Here is a 26,486-nt window from a genome sequence, read left to right on the forward strand (position 1 = left end):
TACCATCAATTATAGTCTCTTTTCTAAGAGTTTTATGTGGAATATCTCATTTAATCCACACAACAAACCTATGAGATAAGTACTATTATTAGCCCTACTGATAAGAGAAGAAAGTGAGGCACAGAGATATCCAAGTGACATATACAACTGGGAAATATCCAACAGGGCAATGATACCATAAACTTTGAGGGTTGAGTTTTCTGCTGGATAGAAACTATTTACATCTCTACCAGACAAAAATCTACAAGCTAACAGAGAGCTTCACACAGTCTGGGTCCTAATCACATCATTTCATCCATAAAAAAAACAAAATTATTGATTTTTTTCTCGTTATAAAAAATAATATGTTAACCTTGGAGAACACTTGGAAGATATTGAAAAGAATAAATCCCAAAGTAGAAATTATCTGCAAAATTTATAATGAACAAGTATATTACTTTTGTATTAACCATGAAAGAAGTTAAATAAAGGTTCATCTTTCTAGAGAATGAAGTTAATAATTTGGAGGGCATGTTAGACAATGTTTCAGAATGGATTGAAAGGTATGCATCCTTTTGGATCCATGTGGATCCTTTCAACTTCTGTCAGGGGATATCAGACTTCAAAGCCCAACACTCTCACTTATTGCACAAATATATGAAGGCCCAATGAAAAAGGCAGCCTTCATAGCCCCAAGAGATGAAAATGTTGATCACAGATGAGTGATGGAGCCTGAGCCAGAGCTGCCATAACTTGGTAGCTGTTTGAGTCGTTTTTTGTGGAGTGCTTCATCTTCCAGGAACATGGGTCACTCTCCACCACCTTATAGTCCTTTCTCAGGCCACCACCAGCTTCCCAAGAATCCTCTCCTTTCTTTTCCATAGGCCTCAGGGCCCTGCTTTTCTCTCCTTTAGTACTAATTCCTTCTTTGCCCTTCTATCAGGCTGCAGAGTAGGACACACGTCACAATGTCTTCAGCTACATTCCAGAGTCTCAGGGAATCTTATTCTCTCCTGGTATCTTGGATGTTCATCTGCTACAAAAAAATTAAACAATACACACACACACACAAAGAGAGAGAGAGAAAGAGACAGAGAGAACTTCCAGAAGATGTACCTGATGAAGAAGGAAAGTTATTCTAGAAGGATCAGAGGTGGGTGGAGAAACAGCTTTCCTGGCTATAATTCCAGAAATTCTCAACATGACTCGCTCATTTGTGTGAAGACACAATCTCTATTAAAGTGTACAACAAACATGTAACTTGGAAGGGACTATCAAACTAGGCCAAAGTCCTAGTGTATTTAATCCCTCGGCGACAGCATTGCCCTGAGAAACAGGGCACTGTCTGCAGAAGTTCTTTGAGGGTGAGAGACTGGCCGGACCCAGTACTGGGCAGCATGTCAGCCTTCAAAAGAAGGGGAAAAGAAGGACACTCTGTCCCTCAACCAAGCTGTCTTCTTTATGGTTTTCCTGAGGATTGACTCTTGCTTTCTTATCAGACTTTCTCCTGGAAGGGGCATCTGGTGGAGAGTGTGATGTACCACCCAGATGCCCCTTCAATGAAGGACACGCTGCTCTCTTAACGGGGAGTGCTGTTGGTAGAGAGTCTTCAGCTGTCTCCCAGCTCCCCCAACCCTTTCAGGAATTTCCTGAACACAGACGGCTGCCTCAACCATACCATATGATCACACCCCTCCCAGGGCTGTTCACATCTTGGTGACAATCCATGCAGGGGTATAGAAGCCTGACCATCTTGCCCAGTTCAGGGCAATTCTGAAGGGCTTTGGCCAAGACTGTCACTGGACCTGCACGCAGCTGGACCTCTCCCTCTTGCCAACCTTGCTCTCTTCCCTTCCCTTCCCTTCTGCAGGAGTTGGGCCCCAGGATACTCTTGCACCGGGTATTCAGGGCACCAATTCTGCAACAGGGCTCAAGTATGGGGAAAAGAAATTATATTTGGAAACCACTTCCTCTAAAGGGGCGGTCAAAGCTCTTGACACTCCCGTAAGGATCCAGTGCAGATGAAACCTCCCCTTTGCAGATGCTGAGTGGGACAATCATTCAAAGAAGTGTAAGAAGCTCTCAGGAGGGCCCTGCAAGTGCATTTCAGAAAGTTCTTTGTCCTCAAGACAGCCAAGGTGGCAGTGCCCGTCCCTGGAAGGGGACAGGGAAAGAGCCTGCCTCTGCTCAAATCAGCCAGTGGTGTTAGTTAGCTGGTTCTTAGAATTGTGCTGTGTGATTCTGCCTCTCTTCGAAGCTGCACTTTGGGTGAAAATAATCCCCAGTCTTTCTGACTCATTTCTTGTAGTTTTCCAAAAGCTGAAGCTGTGTCTGAGGTCAAGTGTTTCTGATTTGTGTTGTACCATCTTCCATAAGGAAGGCCAAGGATACAAGCTCCTATTCTCTACATTTGTTTTATGAAGGGATTAGTCATACCTATAGTGGCGCCTAAAGGGCTCAGGCTGGCTCATCAGCCTCTCATGGCTACCATTTGTTTCTCTTCGTGTGCCTGTATCACTGAGGATGAGGCAGCTTTTCCCCTTTTGGAAGGCAGCTGGCAGTTTTGTTTTTTCCCCAGAAAGAAGTTGGCAGAACTAGGCCCAAATCCCCATTCCTATGTTGAGACCTATTCCCCAATGTGATGGCATGAGGAGGTGGGGCCTTTGGGAGGTAATTAGGTCATGAGGGTGGAACCCCACGAATGGGATCAGGGTCCTTATAAAAGGGACCTCAGAGCACTGTCTTGCCCTCTTTCTGCCAGGTGAGGCTATAAAGAAGACAGCCCAGAAGAGGGTCCTCGCCAGAACCCAACCATGGCGGCACCCTGATTGATCTTGGACGTCCAGCCTCCAGAACTGTGAGAAATAAATTTCTGTTGCTTATAAGCCATCCAGTCTGTGGTACTTTGTTACAGCACCCTGAGCTGAGGGACTAGAGAAGGTTCCTTTTGTCCCATTTCCACATGGCAGAGTCGGCCTGCCTAGGTGAACGCACACAAAGCTTTGGCACATTCAGATTGTAGCAGGAAGGTAATCTGTAATATTAACTGATGCTTTTCCTTCCAGTATCTCCTTCTATTCTTTGGCCCTCTTCTCCCTGGTATTTCTACTCCTTGCCCTCACCAATTTATTTTTGGCCTTCTCAGTCCACTGCCCCAGGAAAGGAATGTGTACCTAAAAGCCCCTGAGAATGACAGAAACAACTTAGATTTAGGCCAAAAATGAGAATTAATGTTTCTAAGACCAGAAAAGGATCCCAGGCTAGGAAAGAGGCAGGGAGCAGGAGAGCTTAGGTGCTGATTTTCCCCAGCCCCCCTGCTTGAAGGTGGAGAGAGGTGAGTAGTCAAAAGAATCACCAAAAAGGTTATATGAAGCAGGGTGTATTCATGTGTTCAGGTTGCCATAAGGCAATATTACAGACTGGGTGGCTTAAACATTAGAAATTTATTTCTCACAGCTCTGAGGTCTGAAAGTCCAAGATTAAGGTGCTAGCTAATTAGTTTCCTGGTAAGAGCTCTCCTGCTGGCTTGCGGATGGCTGCCTTCTCACTATATTCTCACATGGTGGAACAGAGAGCTCTCTGGTATTTCTTCTCATAAGAACACTAATTATATTGGTGTTTAACCCTAACTTACCTAATTTAACCTTAATTACTTCTTTACTCCGAATACAGTCAAACTGGGTGTTAGGACTTCAAAATATGAATTTGGAGGGGGGAGATGACTTCATTGGAAAAATAGCCTATTTTAAAAATTAATAATTCTAAGTCCTCTTCAATCCAATTCAAAACATAAATCTTATACCTAATTCAAAGTTCCTTAACCTGCTCTGATGTCTGGCATGATCTGCGGCTCCACAACCTCAGCTGGGAAGGAGTCAAGGTCTGTTTTCTCCTCCTTTTACTCCTCCTCCTCTTCACTTCTCTTGCTCTTGGCTCCAGCAGGGGTGGGGTAAGGTTTGATAAAATCTCTTAAATGGTGCAATCTGAGGTTCTCTCTGGTCCTTACACTCTGGAATGCTGGCTCTTTGTGAGTCTTTCAGTGGCTCCTCTCCTCCCACCCTGCCCAGGAAATTTCATCTGCATAGTATCCTGATGAGTTATGCACTCTTTGGCTGACCTTTTGTAAACCCTTCTCCACCATCATCTCCCTCCTGTCCCTGGAGGATCTTCCATGGTCTTTTATGCTTATAGTCCCTTGACCCAGCAGAGGATCCTTAGATGGAAGCTCAGCTTTCTTTTCTGGAATCAATTTTACCCATGGGAATATTACACATCTTGCCATACCAAACGATGCCCTGCCTGCAAACAAGCGTTGGTCCAGCCAACCTCGTGCCTGGAGTTCTCCAGTCAGGAAGCAGGCATTAGTCTGTATGTTTAGGTATGACATCCCAACTCAAGTTTTCCTGAGCACTCTTTGACTTTATCTGCTCTAGGGCCCTGAGGTAGGCTCGTGGATTTCTGGGGTTCTGCAGGGATTTAGCCTGGATTTAATGCCAGTCCTTTTTGTAAGGAGTCTCTGCCACCAATCTGTCTCAGGGGTGAGGGGAGAGGGTAGCATTCAGGGGACAACTCATGACTCAGAATTCCCTTGTTCAATGAATTCCAGTCCTTTAGCTTATTTGAGCTGTTAGGATGTGAGTGTGAGGATCCAAAGACAAGTTTGACCTCTTCTTATCAAAATCTGGAGGGAGCTAGCTCCTAGGCTGTCCTCCTTAGAATGTGGAGTTCTTATGGCCTGTTGCCCTCAGCTCTGGGGCTTTAGCCAAAGTTTTGATACAAATGGAAATGTCCTATTCCACATCTGGTTACTCATATCACTAAAAACTTCAAAACAGGGCGCCTGGGTGGCTCAGTCGGTTAAGTGCCTGCCTTTGGCTCAGGTCATGATCCCAAGTCCTGGGATTGAGCCCCACATCGGGCTTCCTGCTCAGTGGAGAGCCTGCTTCTCCCTCTCCCTCTGCTGCTCCCCCTGCTTGTGCTCTCTCTGTCTGTCTCTCTCTCTGTCAAATAAATAAAAAATAAATAAATAAAAACTTCAAAATATCCTGCCATGTGAAGAAGAAAGTTCTTATCTTTAATAGTAATAACTACCATTTACTAAATGTTTACAAGGTACAAAGAACTTTACATATTAATGCATTAACTGCTCACAACACTATTATGAGATAGGGATTTTCACGCCATCTCAGTGAGAAAACCTGAGACCCAGAGATAACATAAGCTAGCATCAGAACTGGAATTTGAATCCAGGTCTGTTTGACTTCAAAATCAATCTGCATATAAAAATGAGTAGTATAATTGGTATCTACTGCAACTGTCTCCCACCAGTGAGCTACAGAATTAGGGTGGAGGTGTAGTTATTGTGAGTGATTGTGAGTGATTAGGTCCATTAAACACTGTGTGTGGATTCAGTAAATAAATGTATATGGTATTTCTTATCTATCAATTCAACAAATAATGCTCAAAAAATAACTCAATAAATAATGAATTCTCTTTTTGTGCCAGGTGGGGATACATCAGTGTACCAAACAAACTAAAATCCTTGTCGTTGTGGAAATAAAAATTCATTAAAATCATACCAGAATTATATTTTTTGTCACCATGCATTTTACCAATTAACTAAAACTGCAGATATAACTATTATCATGTGAAGGCTCAGGAAGAACTTTGCTATTGAAAATGAGTCTTCATACTGGGCCTATATGGAAGCCATTGATAGTATTTAAATAAATGATTGCAAGGACACAATACATTAGATGAAGGAGGCATTTGTGAGTAGTCAAGTCCAACCCCACGCTGACAACATCTGGGTCATGGAAGAAATATTGGGCAATCTCCGTTGGGTAATCCTACTCATACATCAGACAGCTCAGTGTAAATTATAATTACTAGTTAAGTAAATTAGGATCATAATTCCACGATGAGAACGATGAGGAATCTCAGAACATGGTTGGAGGCAGGGAGATGGATTACTTTGTCTTCTGTTTACCCTGTGCCTCTGGGACTCTGAGGTTCCTTCTAAAGCTCTTACAGGAGTTACCGGTTGTTTTAAACAGGGAGCAACCACATTTGATCTATAACTTCAGTCCTCCGGGATCCCCAGGGAAAAGTCACTCTCATTCACTTAGTGCTACTCAAAGGCTGGATCATAGCTTGTTTAACCAAAAGATCCGTATTCCAAGAAATTAAGTGTCAGTAAGGTAGCTTATGGTCTATCTCGTCACTTCCTTACCTTGACGGGACAGTAGCCATGAACTCACTTTGTTACCATCGGTAATTCTTCCAGGTCCTCACACGGGGAGCCGGTGATGAGTATCAGCCTCTCCACATGCCAGCCGAGCTAAATCAAAGTGCAGATTGGTTTAGGGATACGAAAAGTTCTGCACTGCTCTTCGCACCTCGCCACGATTTCCTCGTTCCTCTTGCCACCCCATCCCCTGGGTATGAGTACCCTCTTTGTGGCTCGCTCCGCCTCCCGCAAGCCTCTACTTAAACTACAAACTGGTCGAGGCCACCAAACTACATTTCCCATAATGCTTAAGGGCCGACCGGCCTCGCGTGGGGTTTACTCTAAGCTGCCGTTGTTAGATCAAAGCCCCATTTCCGGGGAACGGCCAAGTTATCGTCCACTTCTGCGTTCAGATACCTTTTCCCCCCTCCACCTGCGATCCCCAGTGTTCGGCGAAGAGGTCTCTGCGGCGGGAAATTCGTTCAGGCGACTGCTATGGCCACCCATTTCCTCTTTGAGCCTCGGCCCTTGCCAGGTCCTCGGGGGCTTGGGAGTGTCATTGGTGGATGACCGCAGCTCTTGCTGCTGCCGCTGTCACCGCGATCATGGCATCTGGCAGCAGCGGCCTGGCAGCCGCCCGCCTCCTATCGCGCTCCTTCCTCCGTGAGTCCAGCCGAGACTCTCTCTTCCAGGCCTCCGAGAGTTCCTGGCCTCGCCGGGCCCAACGTCCTGCTCCAGGCCGCGGCTGGGCCCTCCGGGGCCGGACCTCGGCGGGTGCCTGGAGCCGCGAGAGTGTGGCCCCCAGTCGGGGACCTCCTGGGGTGGAAGGAGCTTTGCTGGATTTGTGGGGTGGGGACATGATCTGGGCAGCTGGCCTAAGTAGCGTGGCCGAGCCAAGATTCGGGTGTGGGAGCCCTGCAAACCTGGGGAATTCTCTGCCCCCCGCGATGATGAATGGCCGGATGGGGGCGGCATCTAGACTGTCCCTATTTGGGAGTGAGAGGTGAGGTGGTCCAGGATTAACTCAGCTGGGAGAGTGAGTGTCTGGATTGAGAGGTAGGAGGAGGAATGTCTCAGTAGCAAATTGCGGGGAGAGGGTAAGGCTGTCCCTTGTTGTTGTTGTTTTTCCCCCTGCAGATTATAGGCTTAGCAGAAAGGTGGGCTCTGCATCCCAGAGTCAGCATAGCCCAGAAGACTCCTAGAAGGTTAAGGTTGGCAGGGACTTTAACCAACTATTTGCAGTGTCTCCACCAGGCAGTGTGAACTCCTCTGTCCCTGAAAACTTAATACCCAAGGTTGCTAGTTTTTGAATAACGCTGACTGTTGAAAATTCTTGCTATGTTCAAAGTCTCTATGTTAGGTAGGCTGTACAGAAAGACTTTGGAATCAAACCAAATCACATTTGAAGTCTGGCTAGTCCCTTACAGTCTGTGTGATAACCCTGGGCACTTTTCTTAATCCGTTTCTAAATTCCTGTTTTCCAGTTCCATAAAAATAGTATCTGAGACACCATCACTTCTAAGGTGCACCATTATTTTGTCTACTGCTAACAGTAGAAAATGATCGCTAATTAAAATTGTGACATGCCATTAGTTGTCAGATGCTTCCAGATTTAAGAGATGTTAAAAAGTGAGAAAATGTGCATCTTAGAAATGGTGCAGTACAGGATAATCTGGGTTCACTGTACAGAATAATTGAAACAATTTACATAAGGCATGTGTGATGTAATACACACTGAACTAAAGTTAGTTTCCTTCTCTCCTCCTTTCTTACACTATACTCCTAATTCTGTTTATACTGAATATTGGACAGACTTAATTCATTTCTTGAGAAGATCACATTCCAAAAGTGTGCAAGGATAAGTATGCACTCAATAGCTGCACTTACTTACCAGACCACATGAGGATAGACATTTGGCTAGATAACTTTGGCAAGTAGGAAAAAGTTGGGTTTATTTGGGAAAGTTTTCTGGAGATTCTTATTGTATAATTTAAAGGACAATTGGAGGCGGCCTAGGCAGAAGGGAAAAAGGGATTTGTTATAGCGATGTCATTCTCGCCTGGCGTCCTGCTCATCTGAGTTTCTGAAAAATCCTAGCCTCAGGTAGGTCTGCTATCTTAGTAGGAGGAGAGTCTAGAGAAGTGTCTAAAGAATCAGGATCTTTAATCTGCCCTTAGCAGTATTTAGCAATCCTTTTCTCACAGAACTGGAAGTTCCTTTTTCCTAGACTCTCAGGAAATAATTAGGCCTTAAAAGATCATCTAGTTTAGCTTTCTGTTGCTGGAGTGGTCTTCATTTATCCTAATCATGTGATTAATCTGTTATTAAGGGTCTAAGAGGTCTGAGATCCAAACCAAATTATCTCCTGTATTAGAGGGGTTACAGGCTGTGGTGTTTAATGCAGAAAAACCTCTAAATCCCCCAAATCTTCTCTTTCTCATGCCACATGTTTAACCAACTGAGCCACCCAGGCGCCCTTTTTTTTTTTTTTCCTCATGCCACATGTTTAAGCCCATTTCCACTCCCACTAGAAAAACAGCCACAACAATATCACCTTATAAACTTTTTTTAAAAAGGGTGGTCACAAATTAACTCTGAGGTGAGTAATAGACCTGGAGATGGCTAGGGAGTTTTGTTTCCTCTGTTTTCTTAAGTTTCAGTTGATGGTACATTTGTGCTAAAGGTCACAGTGTTGCAATATTGATTTGAGTTAGAAAAAACAAAAAACTCCAACACTTGTAGATGTCTTCCAGAGCCCTGTTGGAATGTTTAGAAATTTTTGAGCCAAAAAACCAAACCAAGCCAGTTTTATAGTTTATGAAAAAAGGGAAAGAGTCCAGTTGAAGTAGGGAGAGAAAATAAAATGAAAAATAAGGAAGATTTCTTCCCTGAGAAAGTTTAAGGATTTTATAAGCACACTTGAAGTTGAGATTGTAAAATTTTTCAAGAAATATAGAGCTATGCAAGGTCATTTTAAACATAAGCCAGGAATTCCTGTAAGTTAGGTCTTGTAGAGTAAGTAGGGAACAAGAGCCAGTATTTTTGAGCCTCTCAATTAGGGTGTTTTAATGCCAGAAAGGGAACCTTACAATCCAGCTGGTCTCATATCTGTTTGACAAATGAGGAAATAAACCCAGAAAGTTTCCTGGCCAATATCAGAATGGGTATTAGACCTCAGGTCTTCTGACTCTGCAGTATCCTTTCTACTAGTACATGCTATGTGATACTGTGAGTCTCCTTTATTTAAGTTCTGGTCTTTCTTTTTCATTCTTTATTTCCTTTTTGGCCACCTTGTTGTTTTGTTGAGGTGACTACCCTGCTCAAAGGTGCCACCTGCCTTTTCCATATGTTTGCTAAGTTGTGTAGGCCACTTTTGGAATCAGGCATTTAGAAGTGTAGTTGGAAAGGGGACCCTCAACAGTGATGTTTCTGGTACTACTCTCTGTTGCCCTTGCATCTAAGAACCAAATCTCTATTTCAGAAATCCAAAATGGTCTTGATCTAAATGTACCAGTGTAACCATGAGAAAGCAATTTGACTTTCTCACCTCAAACTCATTCTTCTATAGAAACATAATTGGGGATGTTCAAAATAATTTCTGTAAGTATAGGAGAACAATTTCATTTTACCAAAGAACAGGAATGTTGTTACTATAGGCCCACTTTTTTTTACATTATAACACTTCTAAAATTGGGATGTGTCTTATAATTGATGGTATCTACAATAAATTGGCAGCATTTTTTCTTTCTTACTAGTACTTACTAGTACTTCAGTGGTGTTTTAGATTTGATGAAATATGGCACTTTTGGCCAACTAAGCTTCATTTGTAAGTAAATAGTAAATGAATATATAATTTTGCATTTGAATAGTGGATTGTTTGGAGTTTAGGAGTAAGTGGCTGCTGAGTTACTCTGCTGTAAGGTTCTATAGGTAGGGACCCTGATAGCCTATATATATTATGTATATATAATATATGTAGTTAATAAGTAACCATTTATTAAACTGATGAGTACATGCAAGAATAAATGAGTAACAAAGATACAGTTTGTGAGGTGACGTTGGAAGAGGAGTATTTTCATGAACAGAGTCTCAGATTATTGATTGGGAGCATGGTACTGGTCATACAAGGCTATGGTTTGAGTCCCATCTGGGCACGTGCTCTCTGGCCATGCCTCCCATCATGCATCCCACAGCCATCTCATAAATGCTGTGGTACTGTCTTTGGGGAAAAGGACTCAGCATGTGGCTAACAGATACAAATTTATCACCCTTCTCGAAGGCACATGTCTCTCACATTACTCAGCCTCTTTCTTTCATAGCCTTTGTTACGGTTTGCAACTTCTGTAGTTTTGTGTTTCTTTGTTCAATATTTAGCTGTTTTACAGGGTAGGATGCTTCATGTGGGTAGGACCTGAGTCCATCTTGTTTGCTCCTGAATTCCTAGTAACTGGCAGATAGCTTGGCACAAAGAACACCTCAAAGCAGTGTGGTCTTTTCATTCTGCATTGATAATGATAATAGATAACTAAAAATGAAATAGCACTCACTGTACCCTAGGCATTGTTCTATATGCTCTTTATATTATGAACTCATTTAATTCTCATATTTTCTATGAGGTACATAGTATTACTATTCCCATATTTTTTTTTTTACAGTGAGGCTGCACCTTTAAAAATGTTTCATATGGTAAAAATTTACAAGTATATGTGTACATACTACATATTATATGTAGACATGGATTAGTATATCTATAGATAAACATAGGATATGCATGAGGACATATATAAAACATTTCTCATTGGATTTTTTTTTTTTTTTTTTTTTTAGAGGGAGAGTGAGAGAGAGAGACGGAGGGGAGGAACAAAGGGAAAAGTAGAAAGAATTTTAAGCAGGCTCCATGCTGAGTGCAGAGCCCAACACGGGGCTCCATCTCACAACCCTGAGATCATGACTGAATGGAAATCAAGAGTCAGATGCTTAACTGACTGAGCCACCCAGGTGCCCCAACGTTGGACTTATTTTAAAATATGAATTATATGTTCTCTTTTTTTAGGAAATGGTTAGTTTACCTTTGTGTTCTTGTAGGATGTGAACCCAATAGTGGGAACATACCCACTACTTTGCTACCCAGTTTACCCAGGGCATCATATCATATCAACATCACAGAATCCTTGTGGGCAGCTGTTATTCCATTTATAGATGGGAAGTCTGAGGTGAAGGTTGATCAAAAGATCTGTCTCAGGTTGGTGAGCAGCAGAGCATAAACTCAGGCCCAGGCCTGTCTGATTCCTCAGAGCAGTTCTCAGATGCTCCTGGGATACAGTCCCAAGGTTAGGCTGGCTGATTTCTAAGAACCGGAAGAGAAGGCTACACCACCACATTCCCTGCAGGTGGCCCAAGGTGTGGCAGCTACAGCCTTCATCATTGGGAAATTCTTCCTGGTGTCCACCCTCAGGCTTTTCTGCTGCCCTAATATTTAATTTAAAATGCTCATTTTCTTAACAGTAGTTAAGTTAGATATCTCATCATCTGTTGATTTATCATTTATCTGTCTTTAGTTTTGTTTCTTGTTCATGGACTTTATCCTGTCCTTCCGTTAGGCTTTGGGCTCTACCTTGTTGGCACTTCATGTTGCCCAAGTTCGTTCCTTGTCTGTTCTATGTTATGAAAACACTTCCTGGTCTGTCACTGCCTTAACTCTCCTGTTGTGAAGTAGTCCATTGGTATTACATTATTGCTTCTGGATTTTATTTCTTTTTTAAAAAAAAAGTTAGTATGGAATTTGTACTAGATTAAGATAAGAGCTTTGAGCACTGCTAATAGCATTTAGGGCTGTACAATCTTTCTAAGAATTTTAGAGAAACCTATGATCTGTGCATGTATAAAAGTGGATGTAGGTTTTTCTCCTAAGTGGGAAAAAAGAGATGGAACTTACGACATTTAGCTTGATAGAAGGGTGTTTTTTATAGACTGTCTCTTGTCCTGAAATTCAGTGAAACTCAGTTTCTTGTACTCTGACTCCGTAAGGCACTGTACCATAGGGGAGACACCATGGTGTACAAGACATGGGCCTTCTAACCATGGCGTTTATATTTAGAAGTTCTAGAGTATTAGGATGATACTTGAAATATCTTGAACTAAATTTAACCCTAAATAATTTTTCTTAGAAATAATGCAGTTAACAAAGTAACAAAATGTGTGCAACCGTCCACATACAGTGTGTGGCATAAGTATTATATACCACATGGGAGGGTTTGCAGGTTCCATTCTTAATCTCAGATCCCCTAAACACCCCCCATTATATTCACAAGTCATGAATGTCATGTGAAGATTTAAGGATTCCTCACTGTGCAATGTTTTACTTAAATGTGAACTTACATGAATTAATGCCAGTGAAATTCTCAGGGAATTGTTGAGTACAATGACTCTGTCATTGAAATGTGAAAGATATTTACAAGATAGTTTGACCACTATTATATGCCCTTTGTTCTTGATTTTAACTTTACAGAATAACTTATTCTAGTTACTTGGTAGTTTTATCATAGAGTCAGGTTTGTATTTAAAACCAAAATATGATTGAGCATCTTTTAGCAGTGGACAGATAATTGAAGATTTGTAGTGTAAACCACTTTGCATCCTTCAGCAGAAGTGGAAGAGGCTATTTTTCATTGCTTAAGGCATTTGGTTTGGGTGGAGAGGAAATCAAGTAGGGAAAGAAAATTCAGAGCTGGTCTGACAGATTTAATGTTTACAGCAGCTAGTAGTTTGCACTCTACCAGCCCACATGAAAGAGAGCGGTGGGATTGTGGGAGGGAAGGTGAAGAGGTGCAGGGGTGGGGTTGAGAGGCTGCTTTCTTGGGGAGCCTCCAACCTCTGATTCTGGACCTTGGATATTATAAAGTAGGGAAGAATGAGGAAAATGATACAAGTAACTTAGAATTTGGTGGGTTTGACTTGGAATAGAAGCGTATTTTGCGTTATTTCCATCCTAAAGCTGTAGAAGAGGCAGAAATTAAGGTGAGGAGAATGATAGTGGACAGCCAGCCTGTATAGTTAGGTCCTCCTCACAGCCGTGGTAGCTGGGAGAGTGTGCTTGGTGTAAGGACCAGAGATAGGGCAGGTTCATCTGGTCCTTACACCATCTGGGGCGAGTTTCTGGAACTAAAAGAGCCATTTGTGGTGATTATAGAGTACCATCATGGCTTGCTGGAGCGCCTCAGGTTTTCCTTTGGGTTTCAGAGGGCATTTGTAGGACTGCTAATAGCATTTAGGGCTGTACAATCTTTCTAAGACTTTTAGGGAAACCTCTGATCTTTGCATGTACAAAAATGGATGTAGGTTTTCCTCTGGGTTTCAGAGGGCATTTTTTTCCTTAAAGATTTTATTTATTAGAGAGAGAGGGGCAGAGGGAGAGGGAGATGGAGAAGCAGACATTCCACTGAGCAGGGAGCCCAGCGATGGGCTAGATCCCGACCCTGATACTATGGCTTGAGCCAAAGGCGGATGCTTAACCCACTGAACCACGCAGATACCTCAGAGGCCATTTTGACTGCTAGCATTTCTCATTCAATTGACCTACATGTCCTAGAGCAGTGTTTCAGAAAAAGAGGAATATAATTGGTTCCTTATCTAGGACCTTCTGTGACATGTTGATCTTTACCATACAGGTGCAGGTGGGTCAGTTTAGTTGATTTGGGGCCAAATTGGGTTGCGTGGGCTAGGACGAGGGCAGAGGTGAAAGAGAGTTTTTAGTTGTGGAGAGATTACAGCCATGGGCAGGAACTGTACAACCCTCTTTACTTTCTTTAGGAGGTTGGAAGTCAAGTATCAAGGATTTTAGGAGGGAACTGCCGGAAGTCTAGGGCTCAGTTCAGAGATAGCCCCAGTAAGGAATCCATCCCTTAACCCTACCCTCTCTGACCCTCTACCCCCCAAGCCCTCCCCCACCCCCAACATATACAGACTTACTTGGAATAGGAGAGTGTATCTGTCCCAAATGTCCAAGGCCTATTCCTACCACAGTTCTTTTCACACTGTGCACTTATGGCCTGTTTCATGTCAGTTCAGGTAGATTACGATTTCCTTGAGGGCTGAGACTCTCTTATTCAACACTTTATCCTTGATACTTGGCATTGTGGTTTGGCATAGGTGTTCCCCGATGTTGATTAGATAAACGAATGATGACAACTCCAGGAACTGGGATGTGTGCTTGATTATTCCAGCATTCTCTCATTTCGGTACCAGTGATACCTGGTCTGGCATCCTATAGGTTTCTTGTCAGGACTAAATATGATCAGGAATTTCTTATGTTTGGATATAGTTTTTTTGGTTTGGCCCAAAGGTGATGATAGTCTATTAGTTCTAGCTTACCTGCAGCTAAATCTGTGTGAGCCTGTGGTTATATGGTAGATGGGTGATCACACGCACATGTGTGCACCCATGCACACACATAAACATGGCAAGTTTCCCTAGATCGACTTCCCCAGAGGTTTAGAATGTCAGGGTCACTGCGCAGGCTGAGCAGTACCAAAGGGCTAGGAAACTGGAAGGTGAATTGCTAATCATCACACTTCCTGCTGCAGTTTTTATGGGCACCAGAGATCTTGGGTTGTGAAGTCCTGAGCTCCATAGGGTTGATCTAGGAGGTCTGGAGTTAGGAGTAGGAGAAGAGAGTGCTCTTAGTTGTTCTGCTCTTGAGCCATGCTTTATGGATGTAGGCAGACCTGTCTTTTCTCGGGGTGACAGGCCACTCTTGCCCCTGTGGAAGGAGCTGTGAACTGTCTGATTGCTCCTTTCTTAAGAGTGAGTATAAGAATACTTGTGGAGGCCCAACTTTACCTTCAAAAAGCAAGGATTTCCTTTTAGCAAGTGTGGGCTCCAGATATCTTATAATTGGATCTTATAATCAAATCTACTATCCTGTCTGAAAACTCCTGATAGATGGACCATGTATCGAAGACTCTAGGAATGGGAAGGACTGGTGGAGCAGATTCTGCCAGGAATAGCAGCAGGAATACCTCCACAAGTATAGCGGTTGTGGGTCTCCAGCTGGGAGAAGTAGGAGCCACGGGCAAGAATGATCTTTAAGTGACAACACTGGCTAGGGTGGGCCCTGACGCTGCAAATTCCCTTTGTAGTGTCTGCTGTCCCAGGTTCAGGTGCTTAGCTGTGCCCACTGTGGCAGGACTTGACCCCCAGGGCCCCCTCATGGCCCCTTGTTCAGCATAATCTAGTCCAAGAATGCAGCTGGCTGTTACCCAGCAGATCTCTGTGCGCACAGAACACTCCTCTTCCTGTTGGTAAGGGCGAAATCTTGGCCTGTCTTTTCCCTACAGGGGATTCCAAAATTCAAAGTTGTTAGAAGCTGATGTCAACACGGGAGTGGAAGACAACTCAAGAGATGCCCAGAGGGCCAGATACAATCAACTATGGGACCTAAGTTCTGAGGATTTAGGAGGGCATGAGGCAGTGATTCAAGACAGAAAGCATGAATGGACCCTGGACAAATATGTGATAAGACATTCTTTTCTGGAGCTAGCTTTTATGGGCTACCTCAGTGGTAGGAGGAAAGCCTGACACTTGGAAAGGACCAGGGATGGGCCAAGAGACAGCAAGTTGGGGCTGAAATGAAGGTTTAAAAATAGAGAGTAGCCCACAATTTTAATACATCTATGCCCTACTTTCTACTGACTTTTGAAATACAGTGAGCAGGTATTAATAACTACATAGATTTCTCAGTTTTCATTGAGGTAGGTTGCTGAAAATAAGATATTTATTACGTGTTTTTCCCTTATCTATTTATTTTATTTTCCCTGTTTCATCTATATGTAAGTTCTGGTGTCTTACATCAGAAGAAATCAAATTAAGTAACTTTGGATTATATATTAGACAAGCTTTATCTCTGACTTAAGATTTAATCTTAATATTTAATGTTAACATTATCATTTTAGGGAATGAATTACAGAGTAGTTCTTACAAGTTCTCCTAAGAAAGTGTACCTCTTAGCTCACCTGTTACTTACAGATGTTGCACTTAAACAGGTTGGGTAAAGGGTGCCTGCCTGGCTTAGAAGAGCATGTGACTCTTGATCTTGGGGTTGTGAGTTCGAGTCTCACATTGGGTGTAGAGATTACTAAAATAAATAAACGTAAAAAAAAAAGGTTAAGTAAATGGACAAAACATGTGGCTAGGGGCGCCTGGGTGGCTCAGTCGTTAAGCGTCTGCCTTCGGCTCAGGTCATGATCCCAGGGTCCTGGGATCGAGCCCCGCATCGGGCTCCCTGCTCAGCCGGAAGCCTGCTTCTCCCTCTCCCAATCCCCCTGCTTGTGTTCCCTCTCTCGCTGTCTCTCTCTCTGTCAAATAAATAAATAAAATCTTAAAAACAAAAACGAAAAAACATGTGGCTATTTAGCAAACATTGTTGGTACAAGTGATACCTAGTTTCCTGTCCCTGGATTTAATTTGGACCATTTGTGTGTTTGGGCCCCAGTTTTCCTTCTGAGGAATGACAATTATAAACTTAAGCTTTTCTTTAAAAGCTGCAAGACTGTGGTTCTCAGTAAAGAGGGGAGTCTGGAGAATAGAAAGGTGTCTTTTTTTGTTTCTCTATTTCTGTAGTCTTTGTGTCTCATCTGAAGTTGCCATGATCACAAGATAGCCCCTGTATTAGAGGATTTTCTTTTTTGTCACTAAGTTCAATTCGTGGTCTAGAAGTTTGGAGAAATTATAATGTGTCATATTTTCTTTATTTTTCAGTGCAACAGAATGGAATTCGGCATTGTTCCTATATAGCGTCCCGGAAACATCTCTATGTTGATAAAAATACGAAGGTTATTTGCCAGGGTTTCACTGGTAAACAGGTATGTGTCAAGATGTTTTATAAAGATGCGTATTGCAGGTACAGAAACATTTAACTATTTTCTATTTTTTTAATAATCACAAAAGTTACATGATTGTTGCAGAAAAGTATACAGTATAGCAGTGGACTTGTATCTTAGGAGGGGGTTCAGTGTAATAGCCTGTAAGATGAAAATTGTGTTTAAACTTACCTGGAAAATACCTTCCCAGGAGCACTCTTTTTCAGCAAGTTCACCACCACTGGTTTTCCTCCAGCTTTGGAGTAGATTACTGTTTGTTTAATTAAAAACTGGGTAAAGTAAATGGCTTTACAAAAACGTGCCCAGTTAAACAAAGATCAGTATGGGGAAATGCTGCAGCCCAGAGGAGGCTCATGAGAACTGAGATAGGCAGAAGAAGCAGCTCACTGACTTTTCTCACCTTATACTCTCTCTAGGCAAATGGTCTTTGAGGGGACTAGCCGGCAAAATTGCCTGAAGTATTTTAATTTGTTCTCATTCACTTATATTCATTGTCTCTCCCTATCCCTGCTTATGTCATAGAATTTGCTAAGTTTTAAATATATTTGCAATGTGATTCCACAATAAAATGCAACATAAGAGTGTCCTTTCCCTCCTTCCTATCATTTTACGCTGTAATGTATATGCTACATTTATATATAATCTATAAAATAGATTCATAAAAGAAAAATTGAATGTCAAGGTTCTGTGTATTTAAAATTTTAACAGCTTGGCTAAGTTACCCTTTAAAACATTTGTACAGGGCGCCTGGGTGGCTCAGTTGGTTAAGCGACTGCCTTCAGCTCAGCTCATGATCCCAGGGTCCTGGGATCGAGTCCCGCATCAGGCTCCCTGCTCAGTGGGAAGCCTGCTTCTCCTCTCCCACTTCCCCTGCTTGTGTTCCCTCTCTCGCTGTGTCTCTCTCTGTCAAATAAATAAATAAAATCTTAAAAAAAAAAAAAATTTGGACAGATTTGTAGTTCCACCAAAATAGATGCAGATTTTTTTAAAACAAAGGAATACTACCAAATCAATTAGAAGATAGCCATGAGACTTAACCCAGAGTATCCCTTTCATTATTAAAAAAAAGCATGGCAAAATAAAAAGTTAATTATGTTTTTGTGTGATTTAAAAGTTAATGATTTTTCTGTAATTAAAAGAACTGTCATGTCCATTCTGTGGTATTTTGGTAATCTAGAGCAGGAGTCTGCAAGTTTATTCTGGAAAAGGACTAGACTGTAAATGTTAGGCTTAGTAGGCATGCAGTTGGTGTCACCTACCCAATAGCATTGTAACAGCAAAAGCAGCTATAGACAATATGTCAATAAATGGGCGTGATTGTATACCAATAAAACAGTTTTTAAAATCAGTGGCAGGCCAAACCCTTTGTTTTCCAAACTTTGATTTATAGGTTAATACCCTAAACATCCAAATTTCTGTAGCTTTTGTTTTTAAAGTATTTACAAATTGCTTTAAAATTCTATAGTTGTTGGTTTTTTTTTTTTTTTTTTTTTGCATGAATTTGGTTAGGTTGTTTCATATAAAATGTCCTTTCACTTTTTGACTTTTTTCTGAAGTAATTGGACACCAGAATGTGTTATTTTTCTGAAATAACTAGACCTTTCTTCTTCTATTCCTCTACTATCTTAAAAAAAAAAAAAAATCCACACCACAAAAAAGGAAACACGCAAAACCTTGAAATTTTGTTCCTAGGTAAAATTGGTTTACTTATTTTGATAGCCATATATTTTATGAGTATCACTTCCACATCTATATATTCTAAAGAAAGTTGATGCTCATTTAAGATTTGAAGTACATTTTATCATTCCCCTGCCAATTAAAATCATATTCAATCCCCTTATGGTTATATATTAATTGTGTTAGCATATAATCAAATGTTTGATTAATCCAGATTCTCCACATAAGTTTATTATATAAGACGTTTTTATTTGTTTGCTAAGTTTTATATGATCCTGTGACATCTTAACCTTTGACCTTTTTTTTAAAAGAACCATTGTCCATGGTGTAAGCAATATTTGGAACTGTCTCTGCTTCCTGAATTAAGTGATGGTTTGCCTAAATACTGAAATCCAAGGTTGGTTTCAGTGTCTTTCAGTTACCTGCAAGTACATTGTTTCTCATTCACTTTTTTTTTTTTTAAGTAATTGGGAGTCTTGTCTCAGATTTGTTAGTTAAGATTCTATTAGTATAGAGATAACAATGAGGTCTGAAATTTAGAGTTTATCTTCATAGGAAACCTACATTTTGTCTTGTTAGTTCTTTTATTCAGTGTATACATTGTTCCCCATATGAATGAGGAATATTTGTATTTTGGAGTAGATTTCAATAATGCAAATTTTCCAGTGGGTGGAATTTCTTGTACTGGCTTTGAGCTGCTAAAACTATTTTTGTTCTTAACTGGATGGTGATAATGGGAAAAATAAGGAAAATAAGCTTACTAACAGGAAATGTTGTCCTTGCTTAGCCTTATATTAGGACTAAAAAATTGGTCCATTTGAGTTTATCTAACAGAGTAATGATCTAGGTCAGTGCTTCTCAAACTGTCTGGAGTGAAAGACCAATTTGGGTGTCTGTTTGCTTTTAATTTCCAATCTAATGCAGATCAATATTTTTTGCAAAATACAATAAAAGTTGCAGCAATATCATATTGCTATAAAAAGTTTGCAAACATTCTCACTTTTATTTTTGTTTTTTTAATTAATTTTTCTCTTCTTGTTTTTTCATTCTTTATTCTTCCCCCTCCCTTTTTTTTTTTTTTAAAGATTTTATTTATTTATTTGAGAGAGAGAGAATGAGAGACAGAGAGCATGAGAGGGAGGAGGGTCAGAGGGAGAAGCAGACTCCCTGCCGAGCAGGGAGCCCGATGCGGGACTCGATCCTGGGACTCCAGGATCATGACCTGACCTGAAGGCAGTCGCTTAACCAACTGAGCCACCCAGGAGCCCCCCCCCTTTTTTTTTTTTTGTAATTTTTTATTCTTTTTCTTCTTGTGTTTATCTCACTGCAGACCAGCAAGAGTCTACAGATTACACTTTGAATAGCACTGCTTAAAGAGAGAGCATTGGCTTGTGGTTCTTTTCAAAACTCCATCATTGACTTTAGACAAGTTAGTTAACATGCTTGGGGCTAAGTTTCCTATTTTGAAAAATGAAGAAGTTGAATCAGGATATTTCTGAAGTCCCTCTTATCCCCAACTATTATGCCTTTAATAGAACTTGAGTAGTTGGGTCAGCATTTTTAGGTATCTATAGAATGACCACATAGATCCATTCAGTTTCAACAACTGCTTATTGAGTGTCTACTGTATGTCATGTATTGGGTTAGGTGCCACCTCTCAGTGAACAAAGTAGACAGAAATCACTGCTTTTGTGGAATTTACATTTTAGTGGCGGGAGGGAGAGAAACATACCAACAAAATCAATGAGTAAATTATGTGATATATCAGAAAGTATAAATGCTATGGAAAAAATAAACCAGAGATAGAAGTGTGTGACTGTGTGTGGAGTTGTGGTGTTCAGGATGGGGAAGGGGGGATTTTATGTCAGGTGGTCAGGGGAAGCCTGACCTGAGTCAAGATCTAAGGGAGATATGGGAGTAAAGCAGGTGGATATGAAGGGAAGTGCATTCAAGGCAAAGGGGACAGCAAGGCTGTGAGGCAGGAATGTGCCTGTTGTGTGTGGAAGCCATAAGGCCAGTGTGACTGGAGTGAAATGAGCAATGGAGAAGAGTAAATGAGGCCAGGCAGGTAAGGAGTTTGGATATAAGGATGTAGGTTGAATATTGACTTATGAGGCAGTATAAGGAGTTTGGCTTTTACTGTGAACGAAGTGGAAAACCACTGGAGAGTTATGATCAGAGGAATGATATGATCTTGCTTATGTTTTAACAGGATCACTCTGGCTGCTGTGTTGAGAATAGATGAAAGGGAGCCAGGGGCAATGTTCTGTCAAGAGTTGATGATGACTTAGACCAAGGTGGTAGCAGTAGAAGGGATTGAGACATTGTCAATTATATTTTGAAGGTAGGGCAATAGTGCATCTGACGTGAGATAAGAGAAAGAGAATCAAGGATGACTTCAGTGTTTTTGGTCTGAACACCTGTTAGAAGTGGAATTGCCACTCACCAAGATGGGGTGGAGTGTGGAGAGGAGTGATCAGGAATTTGGTTTGGGGCACATTAAGTTTGAGATGCCTACTAGTTCTCCAAGTGGAGATGTGATGTAGGCAATTGACAGTGTGAGTTTAGAGCTCAAGGCAAAGGTCCAGGCTGGGTATGGGTGTGTGTGTGTGTGTGTGTGTGTGTGTGTGAATGGGATGGGTCGCCATATGGATGATATTTATTGCTATGATGAGATCACCAAGGGCACAAATTTAGATAAAGAGAAGTCTAAGGAGAGGGAGAAAGAGAAGAAGAAAACCAGGGGAGGTGGAGCCCTTGAAGCCTAGTGAAAAATATTCTTTCAATTTATGGAGACATTTTTGGTTGTCACAACAGCTGATTGGGGTGGAGAGGAGGGTATGGTACTGGAATCTACTGAGTAGGGGCCAGGGATGCTGCCAAACACCATACAAAGCCCGGGACAGCCTCCCATAACAACGAATCCATGTGACCAAATGTCTGTAGTGCCAAGGTTGAGGAGGGAGAGTGAATGGATAGGGAACTACAGGATATTGGCTGGGCAGCACTGAAAACTCACCTAAGATTAGTGGTCATTGATTTAAAGTGACACCAGTTAGGGCGCCTGGGTGGCTTAGTCGGTTCATCAGCTGCCTTCGGCCCAGGTCATGATCCCGGGGTCCTGGGATTGAGCCCCGCATCGGGCTCCCTGCTCAGCGGGGAGTCTGCTTCTCCCTCTGCCTCTCTCTCCAGCTTATGCTCTCCCTCTCTCAAATAAATAAATAAAATCTTTAAAAAAATAAATAAGTAAAGTGATTTCCAGTTATCAGGGTTCTGTTTTTTCTCCAGCTTCTGCTTGGCTGCACATGTGCAGTCTTATCAGTAGGTAGGGGACTGGATTTAACCAAGACTGTGGATTTGCCAGATGTATAAGTTGAAGTGAGAGAGAGCCAGGCTTGCTGTGTGTTTATAATGCCTGACCATGGATTTAAACTGCATAAAAGAGGGATGCAAGGACATCAGGAGTTGACAGAGGAACAGTGAAAAGGAGGTTTTTTTTTAAGTAAACACACGGGTGTTTCTGACCATCAGCCAAATTTGAAAATGGAATGAAAAAAGATCCTCCTTTAAAAAAAAAAACACTCCTATTTTGGCTTTGCAGAGGATTATATTGTTTCAAGGTTCAAAGCTGGGTTTAGCAAGTTGTTGGGAATGCTGGATATATGTATCGATCACATTCTGCGAAATAGTTAACCTATTTGTTTTTCTTTTCCAAGTTGCTGAAGATAGCCTTCAGGCTTCCCAGCCTGTCTTTTCTCATGAGCCTTGTGTTTCTTCCCTGTAGGGCACCTTTCATAGCCAGCAGGCATTGGATTATGGCACCCAGCTGGTTGGAGGAACCACTCCAGGGAAAGGAGGCCAGACACATCTGGGCTTACCAGTCTTTAATACTGTGAAGGAGGTAATGAATGGTACTGAGTTTGCTAAGCAAAGAAAAGCAGGAGAAGAGCAAGCCTACTTTGGATAGAGATCTTAATTGTGTCCCTTTTGGGAGAGTCACTTGCTATTTTAAAATCCAGTAACGTAAAGAAGTTTGAATCACTACGTAAAAACCTCTGGGTTCATTTTAGTCACACAGACTCAGGAAGCCTTCCCCACGCCTGTGTCCTTTTGTTTATAGGCATAGATCAGCTGTGAAGAGAAGTGCTGTAGCTTGGCTTCCATTTGGCTCCTCCTGCCCTTACTCTTTCTTCTTCCAGGATGTTAGCAGCGCACAGGTCAGCATCCCTAACACTGACTGAGAACGGGCTGTTTGCCAGGCACCGTGCCAGGTGCTTCATAGACATTGCTTCATTCAGGCCTCCCCACAACCCCCTGAGGTGCAGGTGCTATCCTCGTCCCCATTCTAAAGACAAGGGTACTGCAAATGCAGAGAGGTTAAGCGTCCTGCCCAAAGTTCATAGCTGCGAAGTGGCAGACTTAGCATGGCTCAGGGTAAGTAGGATGGTGATCCTGCCTGAAAAAAACTGAGCTGTGAAGTCAGATGGACAAATCACAGAGCCCTAGTCTCTTCCCCAAATTGTTGATCTCTTAATACTTTTTAAAGTATTTTGAATGACACTTTAATTCTATGTTACAAAATTAATATGTGCTTATTGTAAAAACTCAGATGATGTAAATGTATGTAAAGTTAAATTTTGTAGTGCTTTCCACGTCTCAGATTTTACCTTTCTAGAGAGCTCATTTAAGCTCCGTGTGTAGTCCTTCATTCTCTTTCTACATTTGCATGAATATATAGAAAAATAAGAGTATTATAAAAGAAACTATGGTATAAAATCTTGCCTATATAATAAAAAAGAATCTAGGAAATAAACTTAGTACTTGGGACTGATGTATTGATAAAAGATGTATCCCTCCCCTCTTCTTAAACATAGTTTTAAGGCACGTTTTAAAGTAGCACATTTTTTTAAAAGTACAAATTTATAGACTTAATCCCTTTTTTGGAATACTAATGTCAAGTTGAAGTTAATTTGTATTCTTGATTCTAAAATGTAGGAGAAAACAAATATTCAAATATGGAATTTTCATTTTACTTTAAACTTGAAAATAACATGTACTATATGTGTGTATGTATGTTTTAGGGGTACTGTATTTTAAAGAGAAAAAAAAAAGTTAAAATCGTATGTTTTGTAAAACAATCATTTAAAGTCTTTTAGCTTTAAATTCTTGGTGTTTCCCTGCACCCTTTAAGTTCTCCTATGGCTGCCTTCATGACCTCAAAATATAGAGAAGAGCTGCTTTCATAATTCCTCTAGGTAGATACGACTTTTTCATGAGCCTTTTTTGCTTTCTTTTAAAGGAAGTTTTTGTTGCTAAGCAACTCATTTATTATTCATCGTGATATAAATAGATATAACATTTGCAGTATTTTGTAAGTTCTCTGACAAATACTATATTTCTCACCTGTTTAGCACTTAGAAAGAGCTTTCTGAATGAGTAGAATGGATACTTTTCATCCTGTATCGCTTGTTAGCACACACCCTGCTGTCATAGTCGGCTTCTGGCAGTATTTGTAGCCTTAAGAGGTAGAAAACTGCAGGATGTATTTTCCAAAAAAATACCTACATGCCTATGATCTGACTCCTTTTGTTTCGAAGCTAGGTGTTTTTTTTTTTGTTTGTTTGTTTGTTTGTTTTGGTACCCCCTTCTGTGTTACCACCTTGAACAGAGTTTTTTAAAAAATTATTTTTAACCCCTGGCATTGTTTGTTGATGATCTGTCAGCATCCTTTGACTGTTCTTCTGTCAGTGTCAAGATGCCGTTTTTTATTAGGAGATAGAGAAAGCTCCTCGGTCTCTGGGGATGTGGGGAGTCATTCAGGGATGATTCTGAAAGTCACTGTCTTTTTTTATTTCTGCCCCTTCTAGTTGTACCTGTATGCTCTATAGCTTAGTATCTCTATCCATTGTAAAATCCCATGACATAGCCTTCCAAACGGTTTTGATTTATATCTTGATTAAGTTGTATTTTAACGTTTATAGGGAGGCAGCCTGCTGTCACTGAAAAGAACAGACACTTGGGAATCAGAGATACTTAGATCTGAATCTTGGCTCTGTCACTCACTTCCTAGCTATGTGACCTTGTGTAAGTTATTTACTGTCTTTTGGCCACAGCATCTTGATTTGTAGATGGGGATACTAAGCATACAGGGTTGTGGTGAGGCCTTAACAGGACCTGTCTTGAGCCCTCTTGCAGGGCCGCTCAGAAAACAGGTACTCTCTCTCTTGGAGAGTCAGAGATCACTGACAATCTCAGTCTTCAAGGAGCTTCCATTACATTGGAAGGGATGTGACCACACATAGAGGTGGGTAGGAGACATTGTATTGATACATGTGGAGGGTATGTGGAGACCACGGAGAGAACCATGGTCAAACTGATGGTCTTTAAGTGTTTTGCATTTGTGGGGGGTAATGTAGAGTAGACCCTATTTGGCCCACCACCTCATTCTATGGCCATTTATGCATTTGTATTTATTTTTAATTAACATGCATTTAGAGTAAAAATTGTGAGCGTAAAAACCACATCATTTTTGACGTCTCTTGATCATATTTATCAAGCATGATATGTTTTTTTTTTTTTTATTTTTTTATTTTTTATTTATTTTTATTTATTTATTTGACAGAGAGAGACACAGCGAGAGAGGGAACACAAGCAGGGGGAGTGGGAGAGGGAGAAGCAGGCTTCCCGCCGAGCAGGGAGCCCGATGTGGGACTCGATCCCGGGACTCCGGGATCATGACCTGAGCCGAAGGCAGTTGCTCAACCAACTGAGCCACCCAGGCGCCCCTCAAGCATGATATGTTTTGAAGGGGTGTTTGAGAGCTGAGTTCTGAGGCTCAGCGGCTTACTCATCTCTTTTCTCCCTGGGAGGTATAGGGTCTTTGGTACTGAGTAGGTGATACAGTGTCTTGTAGGGCAACAAAACAAAACATGGCCACAGGAAGGAGAGGACACAAACGCAAATCAGGCAGTGCTTTCAGCTTTCCTGACATCCCGTCATGTCATCTGAGGGAACCTTTCAATTCAGAGTGGCAGTCCACGGAGTGGGGGGCAGAGGGGAGGCCCAGCTTGGTTCTGCTCTTTTCTGACAGTGCAGTAAACTTGCTAATGGGAAGAATGAAGACATCCAGTGTCTCCTGGTGGTGCCCTTTCCTGATCCCAAGACATTATTAAAATCATGGTACTGAATGCATTTTACAGTGTTTACAACGTAACCCATAATGAAGGGCTTCATGGTTTCAGGCCAAACAAGAGACAGGAGCGACAGCTTCTGTCATTTATGTTCCTCCTCCTTTCGCTGCTGCTGCCATCAATGAAGCCGTCGAGGCGGAAGTGCCCTTGGTCGTGTGCATTACTGAAGGTATCCCACAGCAGGACATGGTACGGGTCAAGCACAAACTGCTGCGCCAGGGAAAGACGAGGCTGATCGGGCCTAACTGCCCTGGAATCATCAATGTAAGTGTCACAAAAACAGGCCTGGATTTAGGCTTTCACAAGCCTAAGTAGCTTTGAATCAGTCCAAGTGTGTTTGTGTGCATGACCTACTAGTTACTGGTTGTTGTGTGTTTTTTTCACTTTTCTGAAACTGTGATTTCCTTTCCTTCAGCCTGGAGAATGCAAAATCGGCATTATGCCTGGCCATATTCACAAGAAAGGAAGAATTGGTGAGTATTTTTCTTATAGATTAAAAAAAAAAATTCTTTGCTCTAAGCTCAAAATTCACCA

General features: G+C 41.6%; 2 protein-coding genes across 2 annotated transcripts in view; one reads left to right on the plus strand and one right to left on the minus strand.

Annotated features, from left to right (window-relative positions):
* The window catches only part of DNAH6 (dynein axonemal heavy chain 6), a 244,028-nt gene extending 237,449 nt beyond the window's left edge, over positions 1-6,579 (minus strand). Inside the window, exon 1 of the mRNA XM_045884660.3 lies at positions 6,212-6,579. The gene's annotated coding sequence lies outside the window, so the exon portion shown is untranslated. The remainder of the gene's footprint in view (positions 1-6,211) is intronic.
* An 8-nt stretch (positions 6,580-6,587) lies between these two features.
* The window catches only part of SUCLG1 (succinate-CoA ligase GDP/ADP-forming subunit alpha), a 31,296-nt gene continuing 11,397 nt past the window's right edge, over positions 6,588-26,486 (plus strand). Inside the window, exons 1-5 of the mRNA XM_045884661.3 lie at positions 6,588-6,871; positions 16,964-17,067; positions 22,547-22,663; positions 26,004-26,216; positions 26,368-26,425. Of these exons, the coding sequence (XP_045740617.1) occupies positions 6,775-6,871; positions 16,964-17,067; positions 22,547-22,663; positions 26,004-26,216; positions 26,368-26,425 (589 nt within the window). The 5' untranslated portion in view covers positions 6,588-6,774. The remainder of the gene's footprint in view (positions 6,872-16,963; positions 17,068-22,546; positions 22,664-26,003; positions 26,217-26,367; positions 26,426-26,486) is intronic.

The sequence above is a fragment of the Mirounga angustirostris genome, unplaced genomic scaffold (assembly GCF_029215605.1).
Source record: "Mirounga angustirostris isolate CCGP_5_RB_7025 unplaced genomic scaffold, mMirAng1.0.hap1 SCAF_10, whole genome shotgun sequence".
Classification (NCBI taxonomy): Eukaryota; Metazoa; Chordata; class Mammalia; order Carnivora; family Phocidae; genus Mirounga; species Mirounga angustirostris.